We start from the raw sequence: 12,409 nt of genomic DNA on the forward strand, positions 1-12,409 counted from the left end.
ATTACAAAACAAGAAAATTGAATTTAAACATTGAAATCAAAGAAGCGCGTAAACATTCCAACAACTCTAACGTGAATTGTATGAACGTTTAGGCCCTCTTATCTTCCTCTTTATTGTGGCACAAGGACTAAAGGATGTTGTTGGTGTGTTGAATGGATTGGGGGATTATGGAAATGGATGAGGAGTGGTGGAGAAAATGGTGAGAAACTTACGGCTAGGGAGAAGATGGAAGTGTTTGTGGTGTGTTGTGTATGAAATGAGATGATTTGAATGAATGGGAATGCAAGGGTATTTATAGGAGGAGTGGAGGGAACATATGGCTGTTTGTTTAAGCATTTGTGTGGAGGAATGATGGAAAAACAGCTAGGACACATGTGAAAACTGGAATTGCACAAGGGGGCCAAAGTGAACCCACGGCATGGATGGATTTGTGCATGTGTTGGCTGATTTGTTTGTTGGGGAAGCATGTGTTTGCATGTGGATGTTTTCTTGTGTGAAGTGTGTGTGAATGCATGTGGATTAAAGAATGAATGCTGGCTAAAATGATGAAGTAGGAAGGTGGAAATGCATGTGAATTAAATTGGAAAGCTGGAATGATGAAGTGGGAGTGCACGGCATTGATTGTAGTTGGTGTGTTGATGCATGTGATGGGTGGGAACAAAGGGGGAAACATGGCACAAGGGTGCTTGAGTGAATGATTGAATGTGCATGTGGATTTAAAGAATGAGTGATGGTGTAATGATGAAGTGAATGCATGTGGATTTGCAAGGAGGAAAGCTGAAATTGTGATGGAGAGTGCACGGCAAAGGTGTTTTGAAAAGGGAAAGATGGTGTGTTGATGAAAGAATAATGTCAAGGTAAATGCATGTGGCTTAGGTGGTGAAAGCATGTGGATTAGGTGGTGTGATGATGAAGTGGAAGAATGTGGTTGGAAATGTTTAAGGGAAAAAGGATGGGAGTGCATGTGGAAGATTGTTGTTGTGATAAGTGATAAGTGATAGGTGTATGGTTATGATAAGTAGATGAGTGTATGGTTAGGATAAGGAGATGAATGAATGATATGTTAAGTGATAAATGAATGATATGTGGTGAGTGATAAGTGAATGGTAGTGATAAGTGATAAGTGAATGGAAGTGATAAGTGAATGGTTTGATAAGTGAATGGTATGATAAGTGAATGGTATGATAAGTGATAAATGAATGATATGTGGTGAGTGATAATAAGGCTAGTTTAAAGGGCTAGGGTTTAAGTACATAGAATGGGCCTAAAATAGGTTGGTTTGCATGGCATAATATGTTTGATTGGGCTAGAGGTTTTCCATGGCTCAAAGGATTTGTTTGATTGGGCTAGGCCCTTTGTTTGATGTCCCCAAAGAGCATACAAGGCTTCAATTTCGTCCATCCTCTTTGCTCCATGATTAAGCTATCCAATCCATGCCCAAAAATGCCCCAAATAGCCTCAAAATGCACTTTCTTGCTCCCTAAGCCCTTAGAACCTGAAAACACACAAAAGAAGCATAAAGGACTAAAATAACTATGAATTACCAACATAGATGCACGAAAACAAGCTAAGTAAGTCGCCTAAATATGCTCCTATCAAAACTCACTTATATTCTAGCATCATATTCATGCATGAAAACTAAGTGTGCACTCTCAATAAACATACACAAATAAGTTATCAATCAAGCAGTTAAACGAATTGAATCCACAACTCATGAAATTCCAACCAAAGGTAATCAATTTATATTGCAAGCATAAACATGGTTTCGAATCACCCCCTAGCTAACTAGGGATTTAGCCTCTCATGTTCACAGAAAGAGAAACAAAATTGAGATTAAACATAAAGAACAAAGGATTGATTACACCTAAAACGCCCAAGGAATCCACTTGAATTTCTGCACGTTTAAGCTCCTCTCTCTTCTTCTCCTTGCTGCGGCAGAGATGGTTTGGGTTGTTTTTGGATGATTTTCTGGGTTATAGATGGGTTTAGGGTGGTAAAGGGTTGTGGCAAGGGGTGTGGGTGGTGTATGGAGGTGTGGAATGGTGGGGGGAAGAGATGGTGGTGCTGCGGCAGAGATGGGAGGTGCTGGAATTGATGGAAAAATGGCAGATTGAAGGGGAAAAGGAATGGTGGCTGCGGCAAAGGTAGGGAATGTGGCTGAAAATTGAATAGAATGAATAATAATCAACCCTAGGGTGCGGCTAAGCTTAGTTTATATAGGGTTTCAAAAATTAAAACCCTAGCTTATTTTTATTAACTAAAATTAAGTCAAAGGCTGCTAGAATTAGGAAATAAAATCAGAAATTAAAAGGGAAGTGGCTGCAAGGTGTGGCTAGGGTTTAGTTTAGGAAGGGAAATAGGGTTTAAGTGCATAACTTTGGACCTAAATACCCCCCCTTGCACGGCAAGGGAAGGAAAGAAAGGGAAAGGCCACAACAAGGGATTGCTAAGTGGGCTAGGGCCTTTGTTTTGTGTCCTAAAGTGCCTACAAGGCCTTCAAAGTGGCTAGAAAATACGGACCTTTAAGATTAGGAAAGGTTACCAAAACGGGAAACCTAGGGTTAACTTTCCTACTTCAAGTAGGAATCCTTGTTGGAGTAGGAATCCTCGTTGGAGTAGGAATTCATCGTTTCTTCAAGTCTTTAACTCATTCATTCCTCTTTCGCTCCAAAAGACTCCAATTTGCATCTTCTTGCACACTTTGGCCTTATAATCTGAAAATACACAAAAGTGACTTTAAACACTAAAATAACTAAGGAGACACAACATAAATGCACGAGAACAAGCTAACTAAGTCGCATGAATATGCTCCTATCATTCACCACTAACGAGATTAACGAGGAAAGACGTTAAATTTGAGTGGGATGACAAGTGCGAGCAGAGTTTCCAGCAGTTGAAGTATTGTCTCACTCATGCACCTGTTTTGGCGCTCCCGGACGATAGTGGTGATTTCGAGGTCTATAGTGATGCTTCTCTGAATGGTTTGGGTTGTGTGTTGATGCAGCATGGTAGGGTAATTGCTTATGCTTCACAACAACTGAAACATCATAAGTTGAATTACCCTACCCATGACTTAGAGTTAGCCACCATTATTTTTGCGTTGAAGTTGTGGAGACACTACCTTTACGGAGAGAAATGTAAGATCTTTACAGATCATAAGAGTCTTCAGTATCTTTTTACGCAGTGATAGGAGCATATTCATGCGACTTAATTAGCTTGTTCTCGTGCATTTATGTTGTGTTTACTTAGTTGTTTTAGTGTTTAAGGCCACTTTTGTGTATTTTCAGATTATAAGGCCAAAGTGTGCAAGAAGATGCAAATTGGAGTCTTTTGGAGCGAAAGAGGAATGAATGAGTTGAAGACTTGAAGAAACGACGAATTCCTATGCCAACGATGAATTCTTACCAAAACGAAGAATCCTACTCAAACAAGGCTTCCTATTTTAGGAAAGTTGACCCTAAGTTTCCCGTTTTGGTAACCTTTCCTAATTCTAAACGTCCATATTTTCTAGCCACTTTATAGGCCTCGTATGCACTTTAGGACACAAAACCAAGGCCCTAGCCCTATTTCCCTTCCTAGCCGCACCTTTATATTTATGCTTTAATTTCCTATTTTCATAAGCCTTTGATTTAATTTTAAATAAGCTAGGGTTAGTTTTCTAAAACCCTACACATTTTTACTCCCCTAGCCGCACACTATTCTTCATATATTCCACAATTCTTAAAAACCTAGCAACCATCCAAATCCATCCACTTTACCCGTGCATTCCATAACCATATCCCATTTATTCTAACCTAGCCGCAAATCCCATCAACCTCCCATTCCATAATAAGCAAGCCGTGGCCTCCATTTTTTATTATTGACCCTAATAGCCCATTATTTCCACCCTAACCCGTGCATCCATATTCAACCTAATATCCCATATTTCTTGTCTTTTAGCCGCTGCCATTCATGGATTTTAAAGAAAAAAACCATTCAGCCATTTTTTTACTCCCTTAATTTATTCTTAAGCCGTGAATCCCATTCTTTCCCATATTGCAGCCATCTCCCATAATTCTAATCAGCCACATTCTATAATCATTCACCCTAATTCCATATATTCTCTCACAAAGCCGTGACCTCCAGGCCCCTTTAATTCCAAAAACAGCCGCATATTTACAAGGGACCGTGCAGCCATCTTCCACATTTTTTTATCACAGCCGTGCCATCTCCCTGCACCATTCCAGCCGCAGCCTTCCTTCACACTTTCCACCACCATACAAACCTTCACACACCACCCCACAGCCTTGCCGCATCCCTAAACCACCTTAAATCTATCCCTAACCCAGAAAACCATCCAAAAACCACCCATAACCAAACTGTCGCAGCAAGGAGAAGAGGAAAGAGGACTTAGACGCGCAGAAATTCAAGTGGATTCGTTGGGCGTTCTAGGTGTAATCCATCCTTTGTTCTTTATGTTTAAATTCAATTTTATTTTTCTTGTTGTGACCATGAGAGGCTAAATCCCCCTAGTTAGCTAGGGGGTGATTCGAAACCATGTTTATGCTTGCAATATGAATTGATTACTTTTGGTTGGAATTTCATAAGTTGTGGATTCAATTCGTTCATCTATTTGATTGATAACTTATTTGTGTATGTTGATTGAGAGTGCACGCTTAATTTTCATGCATGAATATGATGCTAGATTATGAGGGAGTTTCACCTAATAGTTACAATCTTATAATCACAAGTAGTGAAGGTCGCTTGAAAACGATCGCGTTGAATGAATTCTTAGCATAAGTTTCATGCAATTCATAGTAACGAATGCTTCGTCAATGCTTATGTTTTTCATAGAACTTAATGATTCTTGCTTGTATCTCTATTATGCAATTCATGTAGGGAACTTGTAGGGAATGTTTTGGGTTGTCGTATGCAATCATCCAACTTAATAACTTGTGGAAAAACTGAGGGTTAATTAGTGCAATTCACGGTTAATTTGGGGCGTTGAGTTTCATAATTCATCGAAAGACCAACTGAAAATCAAAGTGTATGCAAGTGTGACATGTGTGGAGAAGAACCTTCTAGCTATCATTCATCCATATTTTCATCACATTCATATTTACATTCTGCCTTTAAATTACAATTTGTGCATTTAGTTTAATTTCGTCAAAACCTCAATCCCCCTTTACCTTAGTGTCTAATTTAGTTAGAAAGTGTCTTAGATTGTGTTTATAAGCGTTTTGTATTCTTTGAGTCTTTTGATTTGTTTTAGTGTTTTATTGTTTAGCTTTGCATTCTTTGAGTCTAGTTTAGTGTTTTTAACGTTTGTTTTACGTTTTTGAGTCAGTTTCCAAGTGATTTAGCAATCCCTCCTAATCCCCGGTCTAGAACGATCCCTACTTGCATCTTTACTACAATTGTCACAAGAGGGTTTTAATTTGTGTGCTTACTTAGTTCGCATCACGCAGAGGGATCTTAATCTTCGTCAGCGGAGGTGGATGGAGCTGCTCAGTGATTATGATTGCACAATTGATTATCACCCTGGTCGTGCAAACGTTGTGGCTGATGCACTTAGCAGGAAGTCTCAGGGTCGTATCAATGCATTGTACGCTAGTCGCATTCCTCTTCTGGCAGACTTAAGAGCTACGACAGTGAGGTTGAGGCAGAAGATCGATAGGTAGCTTTACTTGCTAATTTTCAAGTTAGACCAATTTTAGTTGATCCGGTGCTCGAAGCTCAGGTAGCTAATAGGGAAACTCAAGAACTAATTCAAGCTCGAGATCGAGGGAGGAGGAGAGACCTCAGAGTTCGTGATTCGGATGGCATGCTGATGCAGGAGGGTAGGATGTTTGTGCCTAATAATTTGGACTTAAAGAAAGCAATTCTCGATGAAGCACATATCTCGGCTTATGCTATGCATCCAGGAGCTACTAAAATGTATCATACCATTCGACCGTTTTATTATTGGCCGGGTATGAAGAGAGAGATAGCTGAGTATGTGAGTAGCTGTGCTGTTTGTCAGCAAGTTAAGGTGGAAAGGAAGAAGCCGTTTGGGTTCTTGCAGCCGCTTCCCGTTCCAGAGTGGAAATGGGAAAATATTACTATGGATTTTGTGTACAAGCTTCCACGTACACATAATGGTTTTGATGGCATTTGGGTGATTATTGATCGGCTTACTAAGTTAGCACATTTCATTCCAGTAAGGGAGAAGTATTCTTTGGGCCGATTAGCTGAGTTATGCATCTCAAAGATTGTGAAATACCATGGTGTGCCTGTGAGTATTGTCTCAGATCGTGATCCAAGATTTACATCTAAGTTTTGGGTGGCGTTTTAGGAAGCTTTGGGTACGAGACTACTTTATGGTACGGCGTATCATCCTCAGACAGACGGACAGTCAAAAAGAACTATTCAGACTTTGGAGGATATGTTGCGAGCTTCGGTGTTGCAGTTTGGTGATGCTTGGCACCAGCGGTTGGATTTAATGGAATTTGCCTACAACAACAGCTTTCATTCGAGTATCGGCAATAGGCCCGGAGATTGTTGAGGAGACTACTCAAAATGTTCAGGTAATCAAGTCTAACCTGAAGGACGTGTGAAAGGACAATTTTGCCCCTAGTGTGATTTTTTTACGTTGTGTGGTTGTTTTGAGCTTGGTGGGGCTGGTTGTGGACCACACACATTTCCCCCACACATTTCCCTCATCATTTCCCTACCCTGCACCCTGTCCCGTGCCATTTCCCTTCCCCATTTTCTATCCCATTGTACGGACATACCCCAAAACCCTTGTAAACTTCACAGATCGAAGAAACAAAGTACATATTCTTGCTCGTGAGGTCCGTGGGAGTCCAACCATACCCATTTCAGGTAAAGATACCTTCATTTTCACGTCGAACTCGGGATACCCCGATTTTGTCACTATTCATGCACACGTTAATTCTTGTGTTTTTTGGAATTTCAAGCTTGTAGGAAGCTTGGTGAGGTCCTTAGGAGGCTCGGGGTGGTTCGTTTGAAGGTTTTGGACGTTGGGATCGTGAGTTTCAATGTTGGCGTGAGTTGGTGGAGTTTTCCCGGCGAGATCCTATGTGTTTTAGCACTTGAAAGTGGTATGAATTTGTTCCTCTCATTGTAAGCTTCATTTTGATACCAATTTTGTGAAATTTGGTTGAAAAACGAAGAAGATAGGAGGATTTGAAAATTTCCTAACTGGAGAAGACGACGAAATATTCCATCAAAACTGACGGAATATTCCTAACGGCGTTGACGGAATCTGTTAAAGTTAACGGAATATTCCTGATGGCGTTAACTGACGCCGTCAGCGTGCCAGGCACGTGCCTGCGCGTGAGGGCGCGTGCGACAGTGGAAAATTTTTCTAAAAATATGGGGATGTTCCTGAGGTTGAAATTAATTTGGTTTAAATTAATCTATTATTTGGGTTAGTTTAAATATACATAAAGTTTTTGGCGCCGTTGCCAGGGATTGCCTCTTAATCCCAGCTCGGCTTGTTGATTACACTTTACTTAATTGATTTTATTTTATTTAATTTACTTTTATTTTTACCTTTGTTTTTGTTCTTTATCTTGTTTTTATTTTCATATTAAAAAAAAAATTCGCTAATCGCATAAATCTTTAATTGTCAATTAGACTTTTCCTTGTCTGACTATTAGTGTTTGATTATCATTGTCCGGTAGATACCTTCTTCTTTTGGCTTTTAGTTTTCCCTTACCACCCCGAGTCTTTTAGTCTTCCAATTGGAATTTTGTTTCCACCATAACCCATCAGCAGATTCTCTGCGTTACATCTGAAAGCGTATTACTGAAATCATTCTTTGGTTCTTCATAGGTGAATGGTCGATACTCGTTCCTCAGAAAGTCAGCTTGTGGAATTCGAACCAGAAATTGAACAAAAGCTCAAGCAAATTCGCAAGGAACAAAGGGAACAAAGAGAAGAGAAGGCTAAGGAGAAGAGCGAACAGGAAGAGATGGCTGCAAACGACAATAACGATGGTGCACATCGAACCATTCAAGATTTCTCTATGCCGCAATTTTCTTCTCGACAATCATGCATAGTTTTTTCTGAACTTGATGCTACTTCTTCTTATGAGATTAAAGATTATGTTATTAACATGTTGCCCGAGTTTTCTGGTGATGAGAACCAAGATGCTAGTGAACATGTAGATAACTTTCTGGATATTTGTGGGACACAGAACAACATTAAAGGCGTCTCCGATGAGTTCATTCGCCTAAAGCTTTTCCCTTTCTCTCTCACGGGTGATGCTAGAACCTGGTTCAAGACTCTGCCAGCGAGATCAATTACCTCTTGGACTCAACTTTCTAGTAAGTTCATTCAAAAGTTTTACACTCAGTCTAGAACTCAGAGGTTGAGGGATCACATATTTCACTTTAGGCAGAACAAGGGAGAACCACCTTTTCAAGCATGGCAGAGATTTAAAGCTTTGATAATTAGTTGTCCACACCATCAATTTTTACCATGTCAACTAATTTTATACTTCTACCAACACTTAAGTGATGAATGTCGACATAGATTGGATGCTGCCGCTGATGGTAATATACTGGGTAAAGAACCAGAGCAAGCTACTACTATCATTGAGAATGTTGTTGCAAATTCATCTCAATGGGATAGTAGAGGGTTAACCCGAAACTCTGCATATGAAGTAAGTTCATCGAATGAGGTGGCTGCACTATCAAGGAAATTAGATGCAATGGTGACTTTGTTATCCAAGAATGCAGAACCGTGTGGGATTTGTGCTACTCAGACCCATCCTACTCATCTTTGTCCTCAAAGTGGTACTTGTCCAGAAGTTGAAGAGGTTAATTAAGTCAACGCGTTTAACCGTCAAAGAAACGACCCCTTCTCAAATACTTATAATCCAGGGTGGAGAGAGCATCCTAATTTAGCTTGGAAGAATAATTTTAACCAAGGATCCAAGCCATGGCAACAAGGAGCCGCACCTATAGACACCAAGAAACCTTCTTGGGAAGAATCGCTCAGATGGTTCAAGTTAATTCTCAAGTTTTGCAAGCTCTCCAATAAGGGCAACAGGCTCTCCAACAAGGGCTGCAAGTAAATAGTCAAGCCATCGGCAAATTGGAAGCAAAAGTCGGTCAAATCGATGCGGCAATGAGTGAAAGAGAACCGGGGCGTTTTCCAAGCCAAACTGATGCTAATCCAAAAGGCAAGGAGCAAGTTAATGCCATTAGAACATTGAGGAGTGGCAAACTATATGATAGAAGGGAAGAAGTCGTAGAACCAAAGGACCAAGAAGAGAATGCCAACGAAGCAGTTCCACTACCTTCTTCACCACTCGCTGCTCCTACTCCTGCTCCAAAGTTGAAGAATTATGATCCTCCTATGCCTTTCCCGCAGAGATTTCAGAGGCAGAGAAAGGACAAGCATATGTTAGATATATCGGAGAAATTTAAAAAGGTTCAAATCAACATTCCATTACTCGATGCTATAGCACAAATTCCATCGTACACAAAGTTTTTGAAGGGTCTCTGCATAAACAAGAGGAAATTTACAGACCATGAGAAGATTGAGCTTACAAATTGTTGCAGTGAGGTTTTGACCACAAAGATGCCTCCAAAATTACAAGATCTGAGGAGTTTCACTATCCCATGTGTTATTGGTGATTTTAAATTTAATAAAGCTTTCTTAGACCTTGGTTCCAGTGTTAATCTCATGCCATTTTCTATTTATTAGCAGCTAGGTATTGGAGAGCTACAAAGAACATCCGTCTCTTTGCAATTGGCTGATCGATCAGTGACTTATCCCAAGGGCCTTGTTGAGGACGTTTTGATCAAAGTAGACCAATTCATCTTTCCAGCAGATTTCCTTGTGCTTGACATGAAGGAAGACCAAAACATTCCTATTTTACTTGGTCATCCTTTCCTTGCAACCGTTGAAGCTTTAATTGATGTCAAAGAAGGCACACTCAAGCTGCGAGTTCAAGGAGAATCCATAGAATTCAAGATGTTTGAAGCACTTAAGTTACCAGTCGACGTAGAAAAGTGCAGCAACATCGAGCTTATTGCTGCCATTGTTAATGCCAACTTCTTGGAGAATGTCTCTACAAATTTGTTGAAGACATGCAGTGAATATCCAGAGTTAAATATGGAAGGAGAGGCAGCCATGGACATAATTGCAGCCCTCAATTCGTCCCTCATTCATTCACCAAAGTGGAGGCAAGCATGGGAGCCTCTAGGACGAGCATCACCTCATTGTCTTGTGTCGACACCACATTTCAAAGCCACAAGGCGGAAGAAAGGGAAAACAAAGAAGATGCATGGAGTGGTTCCTCATTTGAATGATCCGCCATCCTCATGTTAATTTCAGCATAGTCTAGCTCATGACTATAAAGAAGCGTTTCTTGGGAGGCAACCCAAGCTTTCTAAACTTTTCTTTTATTTTCGTAATTTTTCATTTTAGTTTCTTATTGTTTGAGTAAGTTTTAATTCCGTTCATGCTCTCAGGCACGGTTGTCTGCAATGATCCAGTTTGGGGGACGTCCAGCATGCGCAGTTTGGGGAGGAGTACGTTACAAGGCATGACGTCTCACGGTCAACATTGCTCATGCATGTTCGATTGAAAAATCCCGGGAAGTTTTCATACCCTATCTTTCAGTGTGTTTCTTTCAGTGTGTTATTCATTCTGTTTTCTTTGTTTTACATATTGAGGATAATGTTTGATTCAAGTTTTTGGGGGGGGGTTGTTCTCGATCTCTGTTTCTGTGTTCCGTTTTTGTTTAGTGTTCATCATGTCTATGTTTGCGTAAAACTGTATTAACTGGGAAGGAATTTGAACATTTGTCCGCTTTGAGTTCTTCAGTTTTTTGTCTTCTTTCCATCCATATAAAGATTTTGAAAATCGGATTTTTCTTTCAAAAGTTATGATCAAATCTCTGTTTGAAGGTCGAAACTGCCTGTGGTACTGTCATATTGCAACTTGCTGTTTGTAATTTCTGTTGGCATATGTTTCTTTGTGTTTATTTGTTCTATTTTCCGTTCTTATATTTAAGTCTTAATGTCATAAAAAAACAATTCATAAAAAAAATTGTCAAAAAAAAAAAAGATTTTATTTTTCTTGGGTCGTTTTGTTAGACCTTCCATAAGTCAATGATAATAAGTTGCTTTCTTCTAGGTCACAAACTTATTTGAATTTGTTCTTTTTTATGTGAAAATTTAACTGTTTTATATGGTTAATCTGATTCTTACATGATCATTCTCAAGTTTATTTTATACCAATAACCAATGTCAATATGATTAGCTTCTAACTTAGAGAATTATATGTGGATTTTAAGTGAAAACTTATTGAACCCTTGTGAGATTTTGAGCCTCTTGCATATTCTTTCTTGTGAGTTTCACAATTACATTATCATTCACTAGAACTTACTTCAATATCTCTCGAGGCGAAATCCTAAGTCATGCAACACTAGGGAGATGATTAAGGCCATGTTTGGATCGTTTGAGCCGTTCTAACCAACCTTTTATGTTATATTAGAAGTTATGAAATAAAAGCTTGAAATTGTTCCATTCCTACATCATGAGTCCTGGATGCCAATAATAGAAGATCCAAGTTTTAAAGAGGACCAACCGAGGTACATAACGAAGATATCTTGGTATTTCTTGAGTTTTAGTTCTTCCCTATCCTTTCTTTGATAGCTCATACCCTAGCCTAATGTTACAACTCTTGTAAAGACCTTTGACCTTTGGTGTTGCATTGACTTACATTAGTGGAAAGTTGATATGAAGAGTAAGCTTATGGGGTTGTATATTGCTGATCATGATTTGAGTGAAGCACTTTGCCCTTTAATGTGTGATTTCTTTGTGAGTGATACTCATGGTAAAGGATTTGAAGTGGAAACTTTGGTTTGCATATACCTATCCGGGTTGAGTAAGTTGTGTTGATATTGATTATTTCACTCATTACGCTTGAGAATGTTGTGTAAGGCTTGGTTAATTTGATTTTGAAAAATGTTTAAATTCTCTTAAGTTTGGTGACCGTCTCTAGATTGCTTTGAGGCGAATGTATGGAAGGTCTATTGTTTTTCTTGTCTTTTATTTTTGTTTTGCTCGAGGATTAGCAAAAGTGTAGTTTAGGGGTATTTGATAGGTGCATTATTTATCATGTTTTCATATCATTTATCCCTAAGTTTTGTTAAGGAATTAGTCTTAAAAGAGCCTGATTACTCCCCTTTTCTCTGTTTCAGCCAATCAGCGCACTTAGAACGTTTTTGGCGATAATTCAACTTTCCAGAGGAGTTTTGATGCAAGGCTAAGTGGAGAAGGAAGCTAAGAGGTGGAAGATCTTTGTGTCCGAATTTCGTAATTTTTCATGGAGCCAAACTTTCCAGTTTTACTAATCAATCTCGCAGAAGTAACTTTCCCGTCAGATCTGCGCAGCTGGAGGAGAA

At 39.4% G+C, this 12,409-nt stretch overlaps 2 protein-coding genes and 1 non-coding gene across 3 annotated transcripts; 2 read left to right on the forward strand and 1 right to left on the reverse strand.

The window, feature by feature from the left end:
- The first annotated feature begins 7,822 nt into the window (after positions 1–7,822).
- Positions 7,823–8,661, forward strand: LOC125479635. Its single transcript, XM_048589199.1, has 2 exons — positions 7,823–8,312; positions 8,521–8,661. The coding sequence occupies exons 1-2, from the start codon at positions 7,823–7,825 to the stop codon at positions 8,628–8,630; spliced, it is 600 nt and encodes a 199-aa protein (XP_048445156.1). The 3' UTR covers positions 8,631–8,661.
- On the reverse strand, positions 8,354–8,460 carry LOC125479890. The gene has a single exon (XR_007260347.1). It is a non-coding gene; the product is annotated as a small nucleolar RNA R71 (small nucleolar RNA).
- Positions 8,662–9,117: 456 nt separating the features above from the next.
- LOC125479760 lies at positions 9,118–10,326 on the forward strand. The gene is made up of 2 exons (XM_048589603.1): positions 9,118–9,618; positions 9,703–10,326. Exons 1-2 carry the CDS (start codon positions 9,118–9,120, stop codon positions 10,324–10,326), a joined length of 1,125 nt encoding a protein of 374 aa, XP_048445560.1.
- The last annotated feature ends 2,083 nt before the right edge of the window (positions 10,327–12,409 follow it).

This window comes from the organism of the source record quoted next, unplaced genomic scaffold, assembly GCF_019419815.1.
Source record: "Pyrus x bretschneideri cultivar Hongxiangsu unplaced genomic scaffold, Pyrus_bretschneideri_v1 Contig3, whole genome shotgun sequence".
NCBI classification, from domain to species: domain Eukaryota; kingdom Viridiplantae; phylum Streptophyta; class Magnoliopsida; order Rosales; family Rosaceae; genus Pyrus; species Pyrus x bretschneideri.